The following is a 27048-nucleotide window of genomic DNA, read 5'->3' as shown; positions in this document are numbered from 1 at the left end:
TCAGACAGCCGCTCAGTTTCAGAGCCTGAACAGGGTATCATGCTGCACATTCTGTCTTTTGTTGTGCTGGCCAGAACTTTCGTTATTTGCTCTGTTATAACACATGGAATCAAACTGGTCTTGCTAAAACAAGGTCAGTCAGATACCATTCTTTAAACCAGAAAATCTTCAGTGTGCATAAAGAGAGGAAGAAGTGACAGGGAGAGTATGAACATACCACAACAGCTGCCCATACCCTGCATTCTTTGTTGTGCCTCCTACCTGTTAGCATGGCCTGCCTGGTGAAGGTAGAAGGGCCCCCATGTTTCTCTCATTCCTCAGAAAGCGTAAAACACAATTGTCCAGGAAGGCATTTTAAAAGGGGATCAGGACTGTAGTTAAAAGGGGATCAAGCATTGTAGTTATGGTCTGTGAAATTGTAGCTCACTGTATTTATACTTTTCACTGCACTGTTCTTCAGTTTCGTAATCCAGTTTATTGTATGTACAGTTTTCTAATGCATTCTCTAGTTCTGTGATAGTTTTTATTGTATTGTTGAACGTATTATACTTTCCCTAGTGCATTGTGTATAATTACATAATCTACCTGTAAGTGAAGTGAATAAGTAACAACAAACCATAATGAATTCACCTCTTTATTTGATGCTTGACCATAACTCATGAAACACAAGCCTGATCCTACCTTCTGTTGTTCTAAGAAATAATTTTATTCATTCCTTCAGATAAAATATAACAAGTGCCAGTTTTTGTGCTTGAAGAAGAAGGAAACCACATGTCCCCTCCTCCCTGACATATTGAATATTGTGTAAAAAAAAAACCCTTCAGAACAGGTCACCATCTGGAGAAGAAATACAACATGAATTTGATTTTCTGGTTTGGATTGCAAATTTTCTGACTGCAATTCTATGTGTGCTTTAGAAGTCCAGCTTCCAAATAAACTTCAATTCATTTGAAACAGAAGTGAATAGGCACCCTTGATATCCTTACTGTTGTAGTGCTAAGGAGACTTTCCCTGAAAATAGGCACCATTGAATAAGATGAGACTTACTTCTGAGTAAACCTACATCAGATAGCATTCCACAGAACAAAACTTGGAAGGACTCAAAGCCCATAAAACAAAATCAGAGTCCAGTGGCACCTTTAAGACCAACAAAGATTTATTTAAGGCGTGAGCTTTCGAGTGCAATCACTCTTCCACTTGAAAGCTCATAAATTTATAAGGTATATAAAGAAGTATTCAACTATAATAACATCCCATTCTAGTTATTACTATTATTGCTTATTTAAGAGAGGGATGGTCATTCTGAGTATCCAAAACAATAACAGTGCAATCAGATTTCAAGCAATCCAGGGAATGACAGCAATGTCAAAGATGATTAAGCACAGTCCCTTCATACTGTTTTAATTTTTAAACTCTAATTCATGCTATATGAGATGTCACTACAAAACAATGGGGATTAAGCTGTATTTTTAAACTGGCAAACTTTAAATACATGTGCATTAACCCTGTGCATTAACAATCACTTATATTCAGTATCCTTTGAAGTTTGTGCTTTTATTTTGGAATTAGGTTCAAATCATAATAATGAAGGGATTCCTGATTAAGCTTTCTTAAGTTAAACAAAGAACTTCAAAGAGACCCAAATTAGACGGAACAGATCTCGAAGAACAAAGGTTTTGGCAATAGAACAGAAGGAGGATAAGGAGAATACAATACACATAAGGGAAAAGCACTGTGAAACATACTTTGCATTTTATTCTTTAACACCAGAATAAAAAGGCTTGAAAGACGCTTCTACCTCAGCAACAGCAACCACACTGATCCTGCGTTAAGCAGGGGGTTGGACTAGATGGCCTGTATGGCCCCTTACAACTCTATGATTCTATGATTGTCACGCATGCACGTTTTCGCCACTAGGTGGCGCTAACGCACACGCGCAGAGCTGCCGCGCGCGCGTTTTCACCAGCAGGGGGCGCAAACATGCGTGCGCGGCAGCTCCGCGAGTGTGCGTTAGCGTCGCTGGCGTGCCGGCGGCCGTGCCTGCTTCTTCCCCCACTCTCGCTGCAGGGGGGGAGGAAGGCGGGGCCGCTGGCGGCCCGGTACCATGGCCTTGCGGCCCGGTAGCGGGCTGCTGCCCGGGGGTTGAGGACCCCTGATCTAGAGGTTCACTGCAAGGAAGTGCTAATATTCTGAAGCTCTATAAGGGGGAAAACATTTTTTGTGACTGAAGGCAGAGATGATACAGTCTTACAGATCCCACCCCGCTTCCTCTCGCTAAATACTTGGGGCAGAAAATTCAGGAAAAACAGAAGAGAATTTTTCACCATACAATGCAGAATTAATTTGAGCATGAAGGGCCTGGTTTTAACATTCAGGGCAGGACAATGAAGTCACTGTACCACTTCAAAAGGAAATCATATTTTTAATGTTCTCCCATTTAAAAGCTCTCTGCAAATAAAAATTAACACATTAAAATAAAAGATTTTAACCTTACTTTTTGCATGGTGTGCTATTTTTCTACTGACAAAAGACTATGAAATTAGGGGAAATTGGAAAAAGTAATCCCTCACCTGTAGTCAGTCCATTTCATTCTATTTTATGCCAAGACAAGGTCTTTTGTAAAAGAAGAAGAGTTTGTTTTGTATACTACTTTTAACTACCCAAAGGAGTTTCAAAGTGGCTTACAATTGCCTTCCCTTCCTCTCCCCACAACAGACACCCGGTGAGGCAGGTGAGGGTGAAAGAGCTCTGAGAGTAATTGTTCTGTGAGAACAGCTCTAACAGGACTGTGACTAGCCCAAGGTCACCTAAATGGCTGCATGTGGGGGAGTGGGGAGTCAAACACGGCTCACCAGATTAGAAGCCATCACTCTTAACGATTACACCAAGCTGGGGATTAGTTAAATTCATGAAGCATAGTTCTACTAATAGCAACTAGCCATGATGGAAAAATACAATCCCTATGTTCAGGGAGAGACCTTGTATACCCTTTGGAGCATTTGAAAAGCCATTGTGGAAAACAGGAATCTATGCTAGATGGACCAGTTGTTTAACCCAGCAGCGTTCTTATGTTTGACTGTGGGCAGAGAGCCAAACAATTCGTTGTGTGGAAAGCTCTCTATGAAAAGTCTGGGGAAATAAGTTATCATATGTTACTCAATTCCCAAATGCTTGTTCACCCATGATAACTCCCTCCAATGATAATTTGCATGTTAGAATAAGTCATTCCAAGCAACATTGCAGGGAAATTTTAGGAGTGATTTTAGTGATTCTGAGACCCAAGATAACTGCCAGCACCTTGGCTGAGGGATAGCCCTCAACTTATCTGAGGCAGGCATTGCAGCAAGCTGGCTGCCAGTACCCAAAATGGTTGAATGAAGTTGAGCAGCAGCCACTGTGAGGTGACTGGCAATGAGCATTTGCTGCCACAGGTGGGCAGACCAAGCCCTATGGAAGTAGGTTCCTCCTCTACCGGGGGTGGGGCCATGGGCAGGCCTGGGTTCTTTCCAGGGCTGATTTTGCCTGCCAGTCCACCTCTGGTGACTGGGGAAGGGGCAGCCTGGGGGAGCACCTCACTGCCCAGCTGCCTGAAGGAGGCACTGTACTGCTCAACAACTGATTTCCATAGCTGCTGCTTTGAAGCCACCGCTGCCCATTGTAGCGCCAGAAATGGCAGAGAGGCCTGCAGTGCCAGTATGGCAGCTGAGTGCTCAGGAGCCCTCCAGCATAACCCCATCAGTGCAGGGCTTAGGGCAGCTACCCTGATTCCCCTATGGCTGAATGCCCCACTGAAGCTTTCATACCAATCACTCAATTTTCAGCAGAGACAGTTCAGCAGCAAACAGTCAAATGTAGAGAGTCAAGAGACAAGCCATAAAAGTAATGGACATGAATGTGTGAAATGGTCGTTGTACAGGTCAGTTATTCTTGGGCATAAAGTTCTTGACAATTTTTAGAGACCAAACAAGTTTGTGAGTGGTAAAGAAGATGACAGAAAATGACAGCAACAGAAGGAAGCAGGGATTTTACATCTACTTCAGAGAGGAAATACTATTTAAATTATTTAGGTATTCACTGCATATGAAAAAATCACTATAGTGTAAAACAACAACCCCAAACCATCATCACCAATCTCAATTCTAAAATGAGCTGAAGTTTGTATGTTACTTTGTCCTGAGACAAAAACCTTACTCTAACCCATGAAATCATTTGGACATGCTATTACATGAAACATTGTTAGATATTGTTAGTAGCTGTGTGTAGACAAGCAAAACCAAATCAAGGGTTATCTGGTTCCTTATCAAGTATATATATTCAAAACAATTAAAAAGGTAACGGTATCCCCTGTGCAAGCACCGGATCATGTCTGACCCTTGGGGTGATACCCTCTAGCGTTTTCATGGCAGACTCAATACGGGGTGGTTTGCCGGTGCCTTCCCCAGTCATTACCGTTTACCCCCCAGCAAGCTGGGTACTCATTTTACTGACCTCGGAAGAATGGAAGGCTGAGTCAACCTTGAGCCGGCTGCTGGGATTGAACTCCCAGCCTCATGGGCAGAGCTTTCAGACTGCATGTCTGCTGCCTTACCACTCTGCGCCACAAGAGGCTCTTCAAAACAATTATAAGTCCACAAAAAGTTGTATAAATTAGGTGCCAGTAAAATATGGAAGCAATCAGCCAATATCTCTAGGAGTGTAAGAAAATAAAGATTAATCAGTCAATCAAGAGACTGATTGTCTCTTGCCCAGGAAAACTGGGGCAAGATTAGTCTCTAAAAACCATATTTTGTGTAGTAGAAATACAACTGCCAGGAAATGTACATTTCTAACCCCCTAAAAAGAACTGTAGATGACATTCATTTGATATTGATATGTCATTTTGCTGAACATATATTTTGGCTGAGTTCTAGTGTAGAATACAGTGGTGTACTTAGCCTATTTGGTGTCTGGGGCAGATAAATTTTTACCATCACCACCCCCCTTTTTTGCCAACAAGTTTTGTTTAACTTCATATATATAATCTTGCCAGTAAAAAACAAAAACAAATTCTAGCATCCTATTCCATCATGACAGCCAGCATGGTGTAGTGGTTAAAGTTTCAGACTAGGACCTGGGAAATCCAGGTTCGAATCCCCACTCATTCCATGGAAACTTGCTGGGTGACCTTGGTCTAGTCACATTACTCTCAGCCTAGCCCTGTCCTGGATAGACCCCAAATAGCTGGATTTTTCCAGATTTCAGAAGCTAATCAAGGCCAATGTGGAGGCAGGTAACGGTAAACCATCTCCAAATGCCTCTTGCCTTGAAAACCCTACAGGATTGTCATAAGTCAGCTTTAACTTGGCAGCAAAAAAAAGGCTTGTTACACTTACCATGAATTCCCCTTCTTGGTGGCCCTGGGGTAGAGCAGTCTGGACATATGGGTAGGCAGGGTTGCTGAACTTTATGATTCCTTGTGGGAGGGGCTTTTCTTCCAAGCACCAGTCTGGTTCCAAATCAATACAGTTCCCACTCAAAGTTAAAACTTTTTCACTAACCATCAAACCAAAAAAACCTCAATACAGAGAATGGAGATGTGAAACAGTAGGAGAGCAATCTCCAAGGATCAGGAAGAACCCTCATCTACCTGACAGAATTCTTTGGACCAAAAGCAGCATACCTTGGCTGGCCCAGGTGCCATCCCTAAAGAGCCATCCCTAAAGAGACCAAACTCTCCCCTGGGTGGGAAAAGACTGCACACAAAAGCTTATACGTTGGATAAAACTTACTTAGTCTTAAAGGTACTACTGAACTCAAAGTTCATTTGCCTTGCATTGTGCTTGTGTATTCCACAAAAATAAAACTATTATGATTAAATATAGCTTTCTATTATACAAGATGAAGTTAATTGGGCATTTCTTTTTTAAAGGCCCCTGTTTATTGATACAGAGTAATGTAATCATACCATTTTAGGTTGGAAAGCTCTCTCAGGTTCAGTGTAATTTTTTTGCATCTTTTTACTTATTTTATTTCTATTACATGCTATTTTCTGAACTATGTATTCTGATTCAAAAATCCAAATTCTTTTACCATCAAAATGTAATTTATGGGTTCAGAATAAATTAATTCATACCTGTATGTACTGCCCTCCAAAATTTATGTTGATTGCAATATTTTTAAATTTACAGAATTTGGCAAAGACTAAAAGGTGGGGGGGAGGGGGAGAGAGAAAAGAAGACAAATCGTATCCAGACGGTACTTGTTAATGGTTCAGCATCTTCTTGGAAAAGAGTGACAAGTGGAGTGCCCCAAGGATCTGTCCTGGGGCCTGTGTTGTTCAACATATTTATAAATGATTTGGATAAGGGATTAGAGGGTATACTTATTAAATTTGCAGATGATACTAAACTGGGAGGGGTAGCAAACACAACTGAAGACAGCAACAGAATACAGGATGATCTTGATAGGCCTGAGAAGTGGGCTAAACTGAATAAAATGAAGTTCAATAGGGACAAATGTAAAATTCTGCATTTAGGTAGGAAAAAACAAATACACCAATATAAGATGGGGAAAACTTGTCTTGGCAATAGCATATGCAAAAAGGATTTAGGAGTCTTAGTAGACCAGAAATTGAACATGAGTCAGCAGTGTGACTCAGTGGCTAAAAAGGCAAATGGGATTTTGGGCTGTATCAAACGGAGTATCGTGTCCAGATCACGGGAGGTGATGGTACCGCTTTACTCTGCTCTGGTTTGGCCTCACTTGGAGTACTGTGTTCAGTTTTGGACACCCCCGTTGAAGAGGGATGTTGACAAACTGGAACGTGTCCAGAGGAGGGAACAAGGATGGTGAGAGGTTTGGAGACCAAGACATATGAAGAAAGGTTAGGGGAGCTTGGTCTGTTTAGCCTACAGCGGAGACGACTGAGAGGGGATCCGATAACCATCTTCAAGTATTTAAAAGGGTACCATATGGAGGATGGAGCAGAATTGTTCTCCCTTGCCCCAGAGGGACAGACCAGAACGAATTGGATGAAATTAATTCAAAAGAAATTCCATCTAAACATTCGGAAGAAGTTCCTGACAGTTAGAGCGGTTTCTCAGTGGAAGATGCTTCCTTGGGAGGTGGTGGGTTCTCCATCTTTGGAAATTTTTAAACAGAGGCTAGATAGCCATCTGATGGAGAGGCTGATTCTGTGAAGGCAAAGGGGTGGCAGGTTACAGTAGATGAGCGATTGGGATGTGAGTGTCCTGCGTAGTGCAGGGGGTTGGACTAGGTGACCCATGAGGCCCCTTCCAACTCTATTATTCTATGATTCTATGACCCAAAGTCACCTAGATAGCTTTATGGCAGAGTTGGGTTTTCCGTCCTTTAATGGTACAGCTTTATTGCCCATATCCTTAAACCTAACCACACTTTTTCCTTCTAAGTCCACCCAAAGTTTTATTTTAAGATGGATCACTGAAAAATAAGACAAGAATTTAGCAACATTCAGATCCTTATCCTGTAGAAGAAATGAACAATTTTGATAATTGATCATAAACTCACCCTTCTCTAGTAATGGGATTATCCCCGCACTTTCTTCACTAAATAAAGGACATTAGTGAACTAAGCTGCCTATCTTCCCTATATTAAAAAAATACTAATGTTCTGAAAAAAGGACTCCAGCAAACTGGCCTTTTAATTCAGGTGTGACATTTAATATGGCAGCCAAAAAATACTGCAGTATCTGGGCTTTAGAGATTTTCAATATGCCAGAAGGGTCACTGTAGATTCTAGTCTATTATAACAAAGACAACACACCCTTCTTGCTTGCAGATTTGTACTTCTAAAATCTAATTCTAATATCTGCTTTTTAACCTGTGCCAATGCTAGTTTATTATTCTTCACTGATAATAAAAAGCAGAAGTAAACAGCCTAGCTGTTTCAATTTTTGATCAACCATCCTTTTCCAGTTACTCTGAAGGATGTGTTCTCATATATTAATGAATCTAGATCTTTCATTACATAGATCTTGATCCTGAGTCTGAATGCATCTAACCAAGCTGCTGTTTCCAATGAAGGAATTGCAAACATATATACCTGATAAATACTTAGGTAATCTGGTTATTTTTCTCAGGAATGTTTACAGAAAGGAATTTATGCTTTCTAATATACCTTCCAGAGCCTCTTGTGGTGCAGAGTGGTAAGGCAGCAGAAATGCAGTCTGAAAGCTCCATGAGGCTGGGAGTTCAATCCCAGCAGCCGGCTCAAGGTTGACTCAGCCTTCCATCCTTCCAAGGTCGGTAAAATTAGTACCCAGCTTGCTGGGGGGTAAACGGTAATGACTGGGGAAGGCACTGGCAAACCAGTATTGAGTCTACCATGAAAACGCTAGAGGGCGTCACCCCAAGGGTCAGACATGACTCGGTGCTTGCACAGGGGATACCTTTACCTTTAATATACCTTCCACCAAACTCCAGTACCATAAAATATCATTTTATTAATTAATTTTCCTCCAAAAAACCCTTATGACTGCTAGATAGTACAGTGTGAATATAGTGATAAAGCATTTGAATATGGCTATATCTTTGAAACATAAACTGAAATTAGGCTTTCCAGGATAAATCCTGGGAGAACAGCAATCCTACATACCTAAATCTATACACTTGTTCCATCTTAATATTTGCAATTTTCTATTATTTTTTCTTTGGCAGAGAGCCTCTTGAAAAAAAAAACAACTATTTTAGATTTGTCTGCATTTATCATTCATTCTTCATCTGCACAGTAAGAACCAAACTGGCTAGCATATGCTTCAAACCTACAGACATATATAGGATAATAATGCAGTATTGTCTGCATAAAGTAGAATTGAAAGAACTTGTTGGTTTGTTGGGTTTTGAACCTCTCCCCCCTCCCAACTTAATCTGACACTAATCAAATTGCTCGCTGGTTTTGTACCAATAATTATGTAGTACATATTCTCTCCTGAGAAAATGTCCCAACAAAAATACTGAGACAGGAATTGCCATGCTGTCTTCCAAGAAAAAAAAAATCTTAGTAGATCTCATCACTCCATGGTAATACAAATGCCTTATATTCCTCCTTATAGCCAAATTTTTCATGCCATTATTTTCATCTGTATTGACTCATGACAGCATTCCCTGATATAAAAATAGAGAAAATCCATTTATACAAAGAAAAGATGGGGAAATATTTGTAAATGTATAACAAAGAACTCCTTAATTTGAATCCCTAGTATTGGTTATGCTCCTGGTAACAGAAATAGAGAAGTAAGAATATTTGATTAGGAAAAACACTGCAGTATAGTGGCTTTGATTAGAAGATGCAACTAATTAAGTGCTATTTAATGAACATGAATGTTTGCAAGTTAAGGACATTTAAAGTAATTGACCTAGCAAACTTGCAAGCTACATGTTAGTGGCTTTCATCGACTGATTTTACTGCTGTTCGTTTTAACAAGCTGGAATAAAATGAGAAAAAAATTGTTTTAAAGCAAGGCTTCTTACCATTGCAGCCAGCCACATGATTTCTACATTCTTTCTTTTTTTAGCCTGAATATTTTGATGGAGATTTTCTAGTAATCCTTTTAAGTCATTCTGTTCTTGAAAATGCGGTAGGCCTGGAAAGGAAAAGGAAGCAGCTAGTGATAATAGTTATGCTGAGCTGAGGATTTCTTCTCTAAAGAAGTACTTCAACAGTGTCAAGATTCATTTGGAATTCATGAGTATTTTCATCAAACACAGCAATGCCATCATTTAATGACTGAGAAAACAGTTTTCTACTTGTTAATACAGGCACTGCTACCTGGGAGCTTTCTTCTGATGCACCAAAAATCTTCAATACCTGTGATTTGAATGGGAATAAGAAGAGTTCCACAGCCTATTGCTCACTGCCTGTTCTACCTGTCACCCCTTCTCTGTGCCGATCTTTGCACATTTGAAGCCTATGTGCAAAGAGCTGATGATCGATCAGGAGCAAAAGAGAGAAAAGGAAATGAAAAAAAAACTACTATAAAACACAAGCCCCTCTTTGTAGCATTCCACAAGTACACACAGGCAGGTAGGACAGCTTAAAACATACTTTTCTGAAGGTGACATGTTGAGCTATACAATGTTTCTTATGGTGATTTTGTTTAGACAATGGTAACATTAGAACCTGTTTTATGTTGTACTATTTTTTGGGGTGGGGAGGTTTTCTAAAACTCTAACCCACAGAAATAATTTATCTGATTCCAACACCAAGCATGGAGCAGTGGCTGTCTTCTTCTCCACAGCAATGCCAGGTTAGCAAAAGTAGGATCTCTCTCCTAGCTGTGCACAGCCAGTGTATGTGGTAGAGGTGCTTAGAACTGTTTTCTTAGTCTCAGTTCTACCTCCTATTGGTTGGAGAACCCAGCCCAAGCCAATCTCACCCTGTGCCAGGGTAAGGGGGCAATGTATCAGATCTATAGTTCTATGGCCGGGATCGCATTTTTTAAAGGTGGGACAATGACATAGATTTCCAATAGACTTACTGCCCAAGAGTAGCAACCATGACAGTTCTTTATGAATGGCAGAACAATGCCAGATGTTTCTACTGGATCCTGGGAAAATCAACTTATCCTGATTGGCCATTTCCACACTGGGAACTTCGCTGCCCTGGCTCTCATGTGGGAGCACAAATCTGGGGTGAACGAGGTACACCAGGCCAAATGTGTGTGGGGAACCTGCAGTCCTGTATGAAACCTCCATTGTGGAAATGGTTCCCCTTACTCTTTGGAGCAGCAACTAAACTCTACAGAATATCAGTTATTCTCCTGATGCATTTTCCATTTCTATAATCTACTTGGATTAAATGGAAAGCCATTTTCTAGATCATGGATCTGTACTGCTCCACAGTTAAAATCTCACAGTAAACCCAATATTTTTCAATAGCATTTACCAAGAGTTCTATACTGCAAAAGTAAAGTATTAAATAGTGAGCTATCCAGAAGGCACAGCATTCATATATTTAATTGACTTTGAATAAGTCAGCTCTCATCAGCTGCGGGTCCCTCTCCCCAGCTTTCAAACTGATTTTGAATTCTCCCAAGGTGATAAAGCCTCTTGACATTTTGGTTGCAGAAGTTTAACAGGAGATTGTGCATGCTTACCTGGATCATAGCCTATAGGAATAATTCACTGAATATCTAGGAATGGGAAAGAGACTATTTGAGCTGATGATATCACCAAATGGCAACCTCAAAGGATTTAATTAGAGACAAGGAAATAGCCTTATATCTAATATAAATCTTATGACACTTTGTAATCTTAGTTGCTAGCAATTGTAAGCTATCATAAGCACTTCTTGCTGTGAGTTTTACTTGTAAGCTCTGTTGCAAGAGACAACACTCAAAAGTCAGAAGAAAAAATGGTTGGTTTGAGTAGACACCACAGAGCCTAAAAAATTATCTCAACTAGTCTTTTTTTTTGTACTCAAGAATAAAGTTCATGCTTTCATATTCAGACTCAGAATCACATAGCGCTGGAAGAGACTATAGAGGGCCATCCAGTCTACCCCCCCCCATTCTTGGGGAAATACATACTCTTGACAGCTGTTCATCCAGTCTCCCCCTAAGAACTTCCAATGAAGGAGACTTCACCACCCTGCGAGGCAGCATATTTTGTCTATGAACAGCCCTCATCACCAGCAAATGCTTTCTAATATTTAAATGTAACCTCCTTTCTTGTAATTTGAACTCATTGATCCTAGTCTCTAATTAAACAGAACTATAATAACACCCCTTGCCTACCTCTTCTCCAAGTTACACAGACCCAACTCTCTCAACCTCTCCTCTTAGGTATGGATTCCAACCCCTCAACCATCCTAACCACTACCCCAGCTTGGTGTAGTGGTTAGGAGTGCGGACTTCTAATCTGGTGAGCCGAGATTGAATCTGCGCTCCCCCACATGCAACCAGCTGGGTGACCTTGGGCTCGCCACAGCACTGAGAAAACTGCTCTGACCGAGCAGTAATATCAGAGCTCTCTCAGCCTCACCCACCCCACAGGGTGTCTGTTATGGGGAAAGGAGGCAATTGTAAGCCACTTTGAAACTCCTTCGGGATAAGCGGCATATAAGAACCAACTCTTCTTCTTCTAGTTGCCCGTCTCTGAACGTGTTCCAACTTGTCAATATCCTTCATGAACTGCGGCACCCAGAACTGGACACAATATCCCAAATTAATATTATAAGAGATTACCAAAGGTATTCTAAACTTTTAATGCTGACAACCAACCTCTTAAAACAAACATTCTTAAAACAAACATTGTTGCTACAATCCAGTCCACAAGTGGGCTTGATAGAATATTAACAAATATGCAGACTAATTAACTATAGCTGAGGACAGTGGGCACATTACTGCCTAGTGATAATGTACTTTCATTTGATTTGAACTGAAATTTGCTAGCAGTAGGCTATGTATGATGGGGACAATAATGGGTGTTAGAGGCTGAGTCAAGACGGAGGCAGAAAGCCTTGGAACAAGTGTTTACATTGTCATAAGGCATTGTCCAAATCAGTCGAACAAATCTTGAATGTATTAATAAAAATACAAACACCTGGGTTTTGCCAGTCTGAAACTATTTACAGTGAATTAGTTAAATGCTTAAATTATACAGGCAACGTTAGCAAACATGCAGGCCAGACTTCCAGAATGTCTGAACAGCAATACTGCTTATTTTACTTCTAGCTAAATGTTCCATTACTTTGGTTAAACAAAGATTGGGCTCTGCAGCTGAAGATTAGCTTTGCAGGAGATTGGCTGTCAGACGATGTCCTCATTAGGATGTTTCAGACAACTTATTGGATCACTAAACATCAAGATACTGACTTGCTCAAGCAATCCTCCCTGGACTATTTGCACATCTACCTCTAATTTGTTCTCTTTGCTTAAAAAAAATCTTTATTCCCCCAAAGGAAGCCTGCTTGTCAAGTTTGGGAGAGTTGGGCTTGAGGAAAATAATTAGAAAAGCTGAACCGGCTGAATTTCTATCAGAGGATTTACTGCTAAATTCTACTTGTTCAATGAACATCTGTATATCAGCTTACTCACACAATATAACTGAAAGCCAGGCAACTTGTACATTCTCTGCACCCAATTACATATCAATATATTAAACTCCATTTTTTTTTTACAAAACAGATTTTCCATGTTTCGCCATCATAGAACACTACTCTTTGGATACCCCATCAGAATCAGATTCCCCCCAGTCTTCCTCTCTACTGGTAGTAAATTATAGTAGTAGCAGAAACACGGGAAAATATCCCATTATTCTTGAAGAATCACCTGAAAGTTCTTTATGGATATTCAGTTTCAGGAACAGAAATATTATGAATCACAAGCCTATTCATGCTATGGCTACATGCAAGTAACTTCATTAGCAAGAATTTGATCTAAAGCTACTATACCAATTTTGCTTCCTTCAGGCTAGAGAGTCTCCCATAGCACTTAGATTTCCACTCACTTTCTGATTGTAGAGATGTCTGATTCAAATATCAAAGTCAGAACATAGCAGCAGCAAAAAAAGCAATTTTATGATTAACTGTCATAGCAAAAAATAAAAATAAAAAGCTTAACTAATTCTGGTTGTCACTGAAGATCTCAGCAAGCAAAAGCCTTCTCAACAATGTGCAGTCTAATTCCACTGCTCTGCAGCAAGAAAGTGGGTTTTTGCATCTATTCAGCAAATGAACCCATAAAGCATTGAGTCAGGCCTGTCATACCAATTGCATGAAGGCAATGTGACACAACAATAACACCCCCCCCCCGCAAAAAAAGAAAAAGAAAAAAAATGCTGCAACACAACACCAAAAATCACCAGGTATAAATAAGTTCCTGTTGAATAATAACAGCTTCCTTATAGGTAACAATACATTTGGCAGATGTAATCAGGGTTTAACTTCAATTAGGGCTTATCAGGGTACAGTGCCTATATTCTCAATGCAAGGGCCAGGAAACTGTAGACTGCTTAGCAATTGCCTAAATATATGCAGAAGAGAATCCCAAAGCTACTTAGTGACAACCAATACTCTCTTATATTTGGAGTATTTGATCACCCTGCCAAAACATGAATGAAGCAGGCAATGGGAAAATTAGTTTCCATAATGGAATCACAGGATGCCCTGTCTGGCACAGGTAGCAGCTATGACTAAGTGAGTTTATGCACATCACTGACTTGTTTGTTGTGATGTATGAATGCAGCCCTGCTTTCCCTTGAGAGCACCCATGAGCATATCACAAGAAGTTAGTGCAAAAACAAATATACTGCAGGCAGGAACAAAGATCAACAGAAGTATGCTCTAAGTGGATATGGCAGAAAACTAATTGCGGTTTAAGGATTCTTCATGAGTGTGCTGCCTCAGATTCAGAGCAGTGAAGCAGAAAGAAGGAGAAAGTGTTCTATTGATCAATCTGGATGATCTCAAGCTTAATGCAGTCTCTATGAGAAGCAACACCTCAACTTTAACAAATCCTTTAAAAAAAAGGAAAACTTCTCTGACCTGCTGCAAAGACAGACAGCTGTGCAGACTACAGAAAGAAAAGGGAGCTGAGCACTCTGTTTTTGAAAAAAAAAATCCCTACCTGAGTGAGTGAATAACTGAAGAGAACCAAGAATTGGGTTAAGTTCTTATCAGAAAGGTACTACTGGGACTTTGAAGTAGAATCCAAATTGCCCAGCATCATAATCAGTGATGCAACTCCCCAGGGCAAGTCAGATGAAACAGAACATTTTATTGCTATAATCACTTTAATTAGTATAATCAAGGCACTCGAAGATAAACTGTAGGAAATAATTTCATAATTAGAGTGACTGCACATCGATGAAAACATGCTTCCAATATTATTTGATCTAATCCTTGAGCCAATTCCTACTGATAGCAATGAGAAATTTTAAGTAATGAGAATTTGGGAGAATAACAGGGGCAATATTTGCAATCCACAATTAGGTTTGTGATGAGAGTTATGAATGAAAATATGAGCACTACAAGGTAACATATAGACTAGCCCCATTTGAAACCCAATTAGATTAAATAAAATTACTCACAATCAGGAGGCATTTTTTCTGTGAACAACTTGTAATATTCTTTTAGCAGCTCCCAATTTTCTTGGTTAATACTTTCTTGCAAAGAGGTATCTCCAAACCTGAACAATTGCAAAAGTCCAAAAGGCATAAAAACAAGTTCTATAAAAGCAGACATAGCCACCCAAGGGGAAAAGACTGGAAACACAAAAACTTAACACTGGATTCCATTATTACTATTATTTACTCCCTTAGCAGCTCTTAGTTTTCCCAGTGATTTTACTAGGTTGAGAATCTCATCTCCTACACCATACTGAGGCCAAGGAATGCTTTTGCCAGCAATCCTTTCAAAAGAACTAAGAGCCCTTCACCATGAGGCCTCACCACCCGCTGACCAGCTGGCCAGCAGGGAGATTGATTAAGAGCAGGAGGGAGGCCCAGGTTACATTGCCAGTGATTTGGTGACAACACTTACGGTGTGTACTAGAAGTGACATCATCGTGCCAGTTATGGCCTGATGATGTTCTGGTATTTGGGCAAAAACTCTATGGTAGAAGCAATTTTACCATAGAGTTTTTGCCCAAATATCAGAGAGTTGCCACAACAGTGCAATGTGAAGAAGTCAGTACACACCAGAAGTGACATTGTCACATTGCTGGCGGTGTAGCTGTACCTCTTTCCTGCTCCTGATAAGTCACTCCCCATTTCTTCCAGGAAAGACCTGGCAACCTTAGACTAGTTGGCCACTTCCAGGCCAAACAGGAATCAAATTGGCCCCAATGGGTCCTACTTTTCACTGACTGCCTACTGTTATATTCTTTAAATTGGTTTAGTTATGACTGGTGAGGCCCTACTAGGTGGTAGGAATGTGCAGTATAATTAAGACAGGAAAAACGTGGCAAGCACCTTGATCTAGAGATTAGAGGAACTTACACAAGCTTATTTGGCTGTATGACCAGGGGGAGCAAGGAGAAACCCCTCTTGGTGCTCAGAAGCATTATTCTGTACCCCAGCTGCTGTATAGCAATTGCCCACTTATTGGCACAGAAATCTTTGCAGGCCATGAATTTAATTTAATTAATTAAATTTAAATTTAAATTTAATTGACCCTTTTAAATTGTAGTGGGATAAGTTAATTAGGTATTTAAGTCAAGTTTGTACTATAGCCCAGTTAGTGAACCTAATGTAACCCAATTATATGTGTCTCATGTCTTTGTTCCAAGGTATAGGGGCACCCAGTAATTTGCTTACTGGTTGAGGAAGACTTTGACCCTTGATCTGTAACACTAAAAGCAATGCATCTGGAGTTGCATAACCACAGGGCCAGTTCTCCAGCAAAACCACTCAAGCAATTTTGGGAGGAGACCAAAGCAGAGAGCACTGATGCATCACAGCGGCTAACACTGCATCTGGTTAGGTTGTGCAGGAAGAAACAGACAGCTAGGAAGAACTTGCAGCTAGGCTAGTGCCAGCCAGGGCTAAGTCAAGGTGTGAGAGAAGGCTACAAACACCTGAACCAGCTCTGAATGCCTGTCTCCATCTAAACATCAAATTTTGAAATGTTTTCAATTATGACAATGTAAGAAATTAAGACTTTGTTTCTAAACATATTTACTTAGAAGTACTTTCATCTGAAATCAGTGGGAATTCCAAGTCAATTGGACTTAAAACAGCAAACTAAACAAACACACTAACAGAACCCTCCAGCTGTTTTCAATTATTCTATTCTAACACTTCAAGATCTAAAAAGGGAGTAGAGACCTTGCTATCAAGACCTTGCTCAAAGAATTCTCAGTGGAAATAGCAAATGATAGTTCTATCTCTTGGGTTATTTAAATTCTTTAATTTTCTTGTAAGTCAATTCCCTGGAGATGACTTCCAGTATCAATTATTTAAATTCTGCATGTGACAGAGAAAATATAAGAAAACACATTCCTTAAAGAAATACTAAGGTGGCCAGACGTCCTGCCTTTGGCGGGACAGTCCCGCATTTGGGGGCATTTGCCCCGCGTCCTGTGGCATTCCAATTTTTAATTTTTAAATTTTTTTTCTGTGTGCTGTGCGGCAGCCCAGCAGGCAGCCCAGCAGGCAGGCCAGGCTCAGGAGGCCCCCACGCAGGTGCCCGGGCTTGCACGCCACCACCACCATTTCCGTCGGGGCCCACCGCTCTGCTGCCACCTGCTCGCGCCTTCCTGCCTTCATGGATCCGTCCGCCGGGCTCTTCTCGGGCCACTGCCACCGGGCCGCTGCCCTTCTTGAGCCCAGTCATGGGGAAGGGGGAGGGGGGCCCAGTGGTGGCGCATCCCACCTTAGGTTCCCTTAATTCTAGTCACTTTAAGAAATTCTGTCCTTTAAGAGGTAGCCTAATCACACATATTTGCAACAATAATTACTAAAAAGAGTCCTGTAAGAATGTGTGCATATGTAAATGTTACTTGAATACTATATGCTTGAATCCCTGGTTTAATACAGCTCTGGGAGAAAAGGGTGAGAAGACAGACACTGAGAAAGACTGGTAGTGCTGCCTCTGAATCTGGATGCCAGGCCTATTGCCCAGTTTCCAGACTGACTCCAACTCTAGCTTCTTACCTTTCTGCCAGAGTTTGCTGTTCATTGATTCCAACATTGAAGAGGACAGGGTATACACGGAGTGGTTTTCCTTCTTTAATTTCTTGTGGAAGCAGCTCAAACATCTTTTCTGGAAGCTTGATTTCAATTATATAATGACCCCTAGGAAAACACAAACAAGTCTAACCTGCTATGTTTTTTTTTAATTATTTTAAAATCCTGCCCTAGACTCTGAGTTCCTGAAAAACAATAGAAATAGAAAAATAATAAAGGTTCTGGCCTACTTCAGAGAATGAAATTTCCCTGAGTCATGATAAACTTCACCAAATTTATGCAAATGCAAATAGAGAGTTCACTACTGTCATCCTACCTCAAAAGAGTCGAAGATAGAAAAAAATTGAAATGTGTAGATAAAGTAGGTTCTTTCTATCACATGTGGTGGAAATGTGAAAAAAATGTATAAGTACTGGGCTAAGGTTCATACAATAATGCAGAAAATGTGGGGTTTGAATTTTCCTATGAAGCCTGAATATATGCTATTAAGTCTACCACCGCAGTGCCTCCCAACACACACAAGAAGTCTATTCTTCTATGTGATGACGGCAGCAAGACTAGTGCTGGTTAGAAACTGGAAAACGCAGGAGCTACCATCAATAGAAGATCCAAATTGGTGGATCTCCAAGATGGCTAAATTGACATCAATGGTTAATGGAAAATCAGAAGAAGCCTTTCAGGAACAATGGGGTCCTTACCTGAACTATTTAAAAAAGTAAAATAGATGGGGAAAGAAGTGGGTTCTATTATGATTAGATTCTAAACAATTGCTTCACCAATGTTTATTATATCTATCTACTCTATTTCTATCTTTTCTGGAAAAATAAAAATTTATATATATAAAAAAATTTCCTATGGGGTCTGTCAAGGTCCAGGTGGAAGAGAGCCTAGAAAACTTGGAGTCTGCTATGTAAATTGTTCTAACACTTGTAATTAATTTCATTGAAAAAGTTAGAAGCACACATAGTTGCCTACATTGCTTTGATTGGGGAGGCCTGGGGATGAAGTGGCATTTATAAATTGGTATATGGTGTAGTAGCCAAAAGAGCCATGTTCTAGAAAGTCCCTCATTCAAATCTCATCTGTGTCATGAACTCACTATATAGACATGTATTCCTTGTATCCTCAAGCTAGCCTACCTCAGAGGGCCGGTGTTAAGGATTAAAACAAGAAATGCTCTTGAGAGTATAGGAAATGTTAAGCCACCCTGTCATTGCATATTCATTTAGAGGGGTGGTGAATTCCCAGCTGAATTCCCTCCCTTCTCCAGACTTCACAAATCTCTAGACATTTCCCACTCAGAGCTGGCAACCATAGACTGGACCCATCTCACACTTTGAAAGCTGTGGATTTAAATGACTAACCTATAAATTAAGTTCAAAATCACCAAGTCTAAATGTAGAAACCAACAGGAAAAAAGTTTGAGACCAGTGGCACCTTTAAGACCAACAAAGCGTTATTCAAGGAATAAGCTTTCATGTGCATGCACACTTTGTCAGATACTGCATACATGCACATGAAAGCTTATGCCTTGAATAACGCTTTGTTGGTCTTAAAGGTGCTACCAGACTCAGACTTTAGTGTGCTGCTTCAGCCCAACATGATTACCCACACGAATGTAGAAATCAATATTTTCCTCCTTATTTTGAACAGCTTACCCATTTAGATGCTAGCATTTCTTTTTGTCTTAAAATGATAGGAAATCTATAAGAAATAGAATAGTAATTTAATGTCCCTTTTCAATGACTGTTTCAATGAAGCGGGAAAAGGGGATTAAAAAGCAAAAGACTAAAACTCTGGTCTTGTCTGCTTTCCTAGTATAAATGAGGGCAGATCAACTGCTGGAACAGTCTTGCAGTGCTACTTCTTAGAACAGATTTCTTCTTAATGCCAGTTCAATTATGTGTTCTCATAGCAGGAAGAGAAAGGCGCTTCCATCAGTGAAACACACCTTTCCTGCCTCTTTCCCTCCATTAGCATCCTGGAAAGTGCCTTCTGTGGAAAGGAGACCAGAAGCAGCATGAGGGGTGAATACGAGTATATATAGAAGGGGGGGGGGGGAAACCAGGCAGAGATTACAGTTCCCCTTCTGTTATTAAAAAAATATATTTATTTTGGCTCCAACCCAGACTAAAGAAAAGCAGGCCACTTAAGTCTCATTCAGATCAAACAAAACTAAATAGCTGTCATCCCAGGTCCTACTGATTTACTTGTGGATTTTATTCACAATTTCTCATATTCTTGAGCAATATTTCTGCTATTACAGGGGAGTTTAATAAACAAACATATATACATTTTGATATTGTTGTCAGTCTCAAGGTAGTGACTGGAGACCTTCTGGGATTACAATTGATCTCCAGGTGATAGAGATTAGTTTACCTGGACAAAATGGCTGCTCTGAAAAGTCCCTCCACTCCACAAACCCCACCTTCTTGAGACTCCATCCCCAAATCTCCAGGTATTTCCTAACTCAGAGCTGGCAACCTAATTATTTCTTGAACTTGCAAGGCATCTGGTATTGAGGCATTTTCTGAAAACAAAAGTTCTAGAAATTAGGAATATGCAAGAGGAATTCTAAGATATGGGATAAATATATAACTAAAGAGAATAAAAATGCTACATCCTTACTTCCCTCTCCCATGGAATTTAGGTTAAATTTAGGTTGAACTCTTCCATGGGAGTAACACACAAGTAACAATATCTTTGTATTTATGTGTATTCACATTTGCAGTTTTGAAATATTAATTCTTAAAAATGAAACATGGCAGAGACTCACTGCAGTCGCTTATTGATGAAGCGAAGGGCCAGCTGGAGGTGGACATGACTGCCTCAGAGGCCCTTTCATGTGCGTGCTTTTTACATGCACTGTGCACGGTGTCAAGAGGTGGGGTAGGACCCTCAATGCCTATAAAGGTGCTATGTGCATGGGTCCTGGCCTCTTCTGCCTGGATGCTGCGGGAGCATGTTGATATGTAAACAGCCTGGCCAGGGGCTCGTTTGTCAAGTGGCCTGGGGGAAGGCAACTGAGGTTTGCACCATTGGCTCCCCCACATAGGTTGCTTCCCTTAGCAGTGGACTCTAGTAGGCAAGGGGATCTGCTCTCCCAGCTGGGAATGGTACAGCTCCCCAGGGAGCCTCTAGACTTCGCAGGGTGTTGGTGCAGTTTGCTGACTGATAGGTCAGGCTCCGTCTCCCATTCTGTACCAACCCTCCCGTAGGGAGGTAATAAAGCTGTTCTTTTGTTTATACCCATCATTAATGTGTTGCATCTTATTCCAGCCCATAATGCCCTCCTGCAAATCAACAATAGCTGCTTTGGTAGATGTTATATTATGATTTACATATTCATATTTATGTATTTTGGAAATGTCATTTTTCTTAGCTTCCTATGTATCAAATGCATAATAAAAACTAATAAAAACTAGTATAAAAGCCACTCAATTGTTTAAAAAATATTACATCATCTTTAAATAGCAGGGGGAAGAATCTCAAAACTACAGCAACTCTGATGGCAAATGGAGCGCAAATGGACAGAGTTGTATTTGCCACTCTCTGCGAAGGCTTGCAATGACCTGACAAAGAGTTCCGGAGAACCAATGGCAAAAGTCCTCTGGCTGAGGTTCCGGTTGCTTCCCCTTGCCCCAGCCCTGTGATCTCACTTTTCTGAGTGACAGGAAAATTAGTACAAAGTCATTCAACCTTTGTGGCAAGGGGAACCTATGTGAAGATGTTTGTCTACCCAGGAAAGCATACTAGAATATGTAAGTGGCACGATTTAACCATCTAACCATTACTTTGACAACTAAGGTGGCCAAGATAATTGCCGGAGGTTGATAAAGAGTATTAGTGTAATTTTTAATGCTCGCTGACAGCCATTAAGCTGATGGAACTCCTGGACTATCTGTCACTGCCTTTTGTTATTCATTCATATCTATACATATACCAAGAACACCATGCAAGGTATCATTTGAATGAGACAAAGGACCCTTCCCAATTTATCCCATCTTGCACAAAACCTTCAGTTTACAGCATATGGATAATATCTAGTTTTCAAATCTGTGTGATTCATGTAAGAACTGTTAGTATGCTCTGAAAAGGAGATCTCTTGATGTTATTCACATTAAGTATGGAAAACCCTTTCAGGATATATAAAATATCCTGCTTTATTAGTTGCCCTAAGTCCAGAATAGTAACAGCCCAAAATTCATCTTTTGTTCATTTCTATTTCACATTTCTACCCTCGATCTCTCTCAGAAGCTCAGGGCATGATCACATTTTGTCTGTATCATGCCAGCAATGCTATTTGGGAAACAGTGGCCAGAATCCAAAGTGGTACTTTAGGCACACTTAAAGGCTTATGCATGTACAATAGGATTTTTGCTTTGTTCTGAACAGCTGTGCGGGCCCTTATGCTGCATCACAAAATCTGCTTGAAAAGTCTTTGTGTGTACACATGGCAAGGATGTTGATAATTTTATTGTTTATACTTTTATCTTTAACACAAATATGTCAACCATCCCAAATTGTTTAAATGTTTTAAATGTATTAAATGTTTATGATAAGTTCAAAGTCTTTAATATCATGAATAACTCTTACAGAAGAACAATGATGAAGGCAAGAAGTGGAGGAATTTGAAATATGCGGCATATATATTAGAAACCCTGAACTGGAACTTGAAGGTAGTTTTGCAATAGTTGTGGCCAATAAAGTGAAGTGAGAACCTAAAAGATGGAAATGCTACTGGCAAGTGGAAAGTTTCACCTGGGACTTTAAGTGTCATCCAACCTGGCTCTGATTGCACTCCCCTTGAAGTAACATTTTTTTTTGTTTTGTGCCTCTTGGATAAGCCTGCAGGTGGCAGCTGTGGTCAGAAATGCCCTTTATCAGCTTTGACTGGTTCATCAGCTGTAGCCTTACTTGGCCAGAAGAGACATGGCCACTGTGGTGCATAGCCTGGTTACATCTAGATTAGCTAACTGCAATGCACACTGTTTGGCATGGCCCATGAAAAGTCTTCAGTAAATTCAATTACTGCAAAATGTTGCAGGGATGTTGATTGGAGTGGATTGTAGAGGCCACATCACTCCAGTCTTGGCCCATCTACGCTGGGTGCTCAATTTGTTTCTGGGCACAATTCAAAGTGCTGGTGGTTCTATGTATTTTAATTTGGGTTTAATGGGTTGAATTGTTTGGTCGTAATGGTTTTTAAAATGTGTTTTTCATGTGTATATTTTTAATCTGTTAGCTGTCTTGGTGACCCTGATGAAATCAGAAAGTTGGAAGACAGGAGAAAGGGCAGTTTAGCATGGTGGAGAACATGCCATTATGTGTCTCTACAGAGCTGCCATGTTTATACTTCTAAATAAGTAAATCAAATAAGTATACTTCTAAAGAAGTATACTAAATAAAGTATACTAAATTAGTATACTTCTAAATAAGGATCAGTCTCTCTGCACTTCTTACCACCTGCTCCTTTGCTAAGATGGCCACCGATGCTGCTCCCTCAGGCTCCTTTCCACCTGGAGAACTCAAGGAACCTCTGCACTTGAACAGCATAGAGACCCAGTGCACCTTATTGTTTTGACTACATCTGATCTAGTTTCCCCCTTCCCCTTTTCCTTTTCACTCTTCTGCAATTTGCAACTCCAGCCCTTCCCTCTTTCCTCCCTGTCCTTATTGTTGTAATCCATCCAAACCTTTGGGAAAGTTGTTGAGGGCAAAATGCAGATGGAAGTGAAGGAGTAGGGTCACCACTGCATTAGCTTCTCCTCTCTCGAGACTGTCTGCCAAGGGCAGGAGCCTGTTCCTGAAAAGCAGTTTTTTTTTTACAGTTCTTCTAGCTGTGTTGCAGCTGTTGGAGGTGGAAACCATCGCTGGAGGCCGAGCACAGTGAGAAAGGGAGTGTTTCCAGCTTGTGGAGCTTGGTGTCTGGCAAGCAGCACCCAGGGCAGGCAGATCTTCAGGAGCAAAAACAGCTTGAACAGCACAGGCTAAGGGTGGTCTTGTTTGCTTACACAAGCACCTTGGCTCAGCTGTTTGTGTTTCTCTTTGGCTGGCCAGCCTGCATCTGTCTTATTTTGCTGTTTCCACTGCCTTCACAGACACCAGATGCTCCTGGAACCCAAATCTTTTAAATTACTTGCATCTGGGGTAGATCTCTGCCCTTGGTATGACTGATGAGGGGACCTCTTTCAATGCAGCCCTTCCTGTCTTCTACCATCCCCCGGAGTCCATTTAAATTTGCACCAACTGCTTCAGTAACTCCATCCAGCCACCTTATTTTCTGTCGTCCCCTTCTTCTTTTGCTGAGTATATTAGAGTATATTAGAGGTAATTCCCTAGTAAAATAACAGACTTCATTTATATCTGTGCCTTTGACTAAGACATGTTATTTTCAAATAATTCTTATAAAATTAAGTTCTATTTAGTTTACAATCAAAACAAAGAAGGTATAATAATCTATAAAATAACTAAACCACTACATATTTCATGAGTATCTTGTTTTTTACATCTTACAATAAACTCGATTTTATTTATGGATTTATTATATCCCGCAACTGCACCCAAAGATCCCAGAGTAGGTTATAATGGTACAACATAAAAAGGCAAAGTGAAATAATTAAAGAATTAAATTATTTTAATTATTATTAAATTAAAGAATTAAAGCCTTTTCGGTCCTGGCTTTGACCTGGTAGAATGAGCTCCCTGGTGAGCTGCGGGCTCACCCTTTCAGGGTTCTGCAGGGCCTGCAAAACGGAGCTCTTCCGCCAGGTCTATGGTTGAGGCTGGGGCAGTGGGGGGGGGGGAAGATTAATGGGCCTCCATAGTGTCTATCTTGTCTGTCCTGCCTCCTCCTTCTGGAGGTATTAGTAGGAATTGGGGATGGGAGGGGGTTTCCGCCATGTTGCTGGGTTGTTGGTTTTTGTAGCAGTATTTCTTGTCCATTGTAATGGGAGTTTTAACTGGACACCTGTAACCTGCCACAAGCCTGCTTGGGACTGGCGGTTAACAAAGTAAATAATAACAACAACAACAACAACAACAACAATAACTAGTCCACCTAGAGACAAGGAAACTCATCAGAAGTTTCTGCACACTGGTGTATGCATAAAAATATGAAGTGACACTTCCAAAATGTTTCCCTCCCCCTTCACAGTTTCCCAAACTTGCAGTGCTCTATTTTTCGAAATATTAGTGTTCCAAAAGGCTATTATGTTTACAAAATTCTCATGGTATTTATATTACATTCCTAAACAGAGTTCATCCTTCTGATCATCACTGGGTGTAACTCCATTTCCTTTCTCTCTATGCCATACAAATCAGTCAGACGAACAGGTTAGAAAACAGCGGGAAAAGTATTTGAAGAGCTTCCATTGTTTGTACAGGCACAAAGTAACATTATGCTCCCATTTTAGGAAACAGAAATTCTTACCGCCTTCCAGTTATAACAGGCAAAAGGTCATCGGATTTGGCTTCAGTTATTTTAAAGGTGACTTTTTGTAAATCTGATATTCCCACAACCATGTCTTCTAGCATCCCAATTTCCTCACCTACAAAAATGGAAAAGTAAAGTACAAAATGCACAGAAAACTATAAAATAACACTCCGTAGCCACTTTTTGGTTGGGGTTTTTGAAAAGAAAAGCCAAGATTTCTCAAATCTGTGGTCAAGGTCCAATAATAAGCAGCTCTATCTCTATTTAACATGTGGTTTCATAAGCACATTTGATACAGTTCTTGAAAATTTGGTTAGTGATATGCAAAACCTGATGTTTTATTTCTGTGAATACTTCTCATATCCTCAAGCAGACATTATAATGTTACCCACTAAAACAGATACTCAGTTTTTGCAATGTGACACTAAGCCACTGTTAGAAACTCACATTATTATCTGCATTTGCTTAAGTTATGTAAATGCTTTCCTACCAAAAGCACAGACATCTCTTTAAGTCATATAATGCAAAACTGAACCACTGTTGCACATCATATACAGAATAGATTAACATTGCAATCTTATGCAAAGTCACTCCACGCTAAGCTCATTGACGTCAGGGCTCAGACTAGAGTGACTCTGCCCCGAATTGCACAGCATATTACATAACAGTTTGCATATTCAGTAGCTGCTTTCCTCCATGATAGAACTGGTGGTAAGAACAGAGAAAGAGATGCCAGACAGATTGGGTTGCCAACATCCAGGTGGCACCTGGAGATCTCCCACTGCTTTGGATGGTGGACTCTATGGTATTATACTCTGCTGAGGTCCCTCCCCTTTGTAAATACTGGGGTTCATTTGCCATGTGGTGCAAGCTAGTAGGAAGGAGCTAGAAGCCCATGAAAAAATAATTTAAGAAGGTTTGCTAAAGTTGGAAAATTACAGGTAAAGAGCATATATTACTGCTCAGTCAGAACAGCTCTATAAATGGAGTGGTGAGCCCAAGGTCACCCAGCTGCCTGCATGCGGCAGGGAATCAAGTCCAACTTGCCAGATTAGAAGCTACCTCTCTTAACCACTAGATCAAAAGAATATATTCCAGTGCTGAGAGACCCTACATACAGTGGTGTACCAAGGGGGTCTTGTCCTGGGTGCAGCTTGAGGAGGGCATAATAAAATGCAACGTAGGCCAGTTAAAAACAACAAACCACAGCATCCTCCACAGGCCTGTTTATTGAGCCATAAGTTCAGGCAGATTTTTCATTTCCAAATAAATATGCTTAGGAATGCAGTTCCAAAGTGTTATTAAAATGTTTAATGCATAGTAAAAAAGAAAGAAAAGAAATAGTGCCAGATCAAAGTTTTCATAGCTACTTCATAAAGATACCTGCAAAAGTTGTAATGCAGAACCTGTTTGATGACCACCTTCAAGTGTCTTTAGAAAGTTGAACTCGCCCATTTAAATGCTATACTTACTGTACGTACTGAGAAGTCCTTCATACTGAACTATTAACCCCACTGTATGAAGCTGCTGAAGGAAGCCTTGATCATGTAAACTGGAGTGCAATTTGATTATAAATCCACAGACCAACCCAGCAAGCTAAATGGTGATGAAAATGTACAAACAGATAACGAGTTACATTAGAAATAAATTAACAGAAACAAATTAACACTAAATTTAATAACAACAAAAACCTTGGTCAAGCCTTCTTCAAAACTCATGTATTAAGGATGTAAATTAATGCTGGATTTTAACAACAGCACTACTTAACGCAGGGGCTGCATAAACATATTACAACTCGTATGAACACACATCCTTTTTTTAAATACAATTTCCATTATGGCTTATTCCTTAGAAAAATGTCTTCTGGATGATAGAACTTTACTGAAAAGCTAAATGGAATCTTTCCCTCATTCTCATTGTAAACTGAGGAAAGATGGTCTAATTTTTTTTCCCTAAGGAATATTGCAG

At 40.3% G+C, this 27048-nt stretch overlaps 1 protein-coding gene across 13 annotated transcripts in view; it reads right to left on the bottom strand.

Annotated features, from left to right (window-relative positions):
- INPP4B (inositol polyphosphate-4-phosphatase type II B) overlaps nucleotides 1-27048 on the bottom strand; it is a 291154-nt gene that overhangs the window by 35387 nt on the left and 228719 nt on the right. For all 13 annotated transcript variants that reach the window (XR_013224780.1, XR_013224781.1, XM_077300219.1 and 10 more), the window contains 5 exons: nucleotides 26553-26676; nucleotides 25078-25195; nucleotides 17613-17753; nucleotides 15048-15145; nucleotides 9489-9601 (listed from right to left, as the gene is read on the bottom strand). Coding sequence is in view for 11 of the 13 variants with exons in the window: in XM_077300219.1 (XP_077156334.1) it covers nucleotides 9489-9601; nucleotides 15048-15145; nucleotides 17613-17753; nucleotides 25078-25195; nucleotides 26553-26676 (594 nt within the window). In the remaining 2 variants the exon portion in view is untranslated. The remainder of the gene's footprint in view (nucleotides 1-9488; nucleotides 9602-15047; nucleotides 15146-17612; nucleotides 17754-25077; nucleotides 25196-26552; nucleotides 26677-27048) is intronic.

This window comes from Paroedura picta, chromosome 10 (genome assembly GCF_049243985.1).
Source record: "Paroedura picta isolate Pp20150507F chromosome 10, Ppicta_v3.0, whole genome shotgun sequence".
Classification (NCBI taxonomy): domain Eukaryota; kingdom Metazoa; phylum Chordata; class Lepidosauria; order Squamata; family Gekkonidae; genus Paroedura; species Paroedura picta.
Note: the sequence above shows the minus strand (reverse complement) of the source record. Positions and strands in the feature narration are given on the sequence as shown.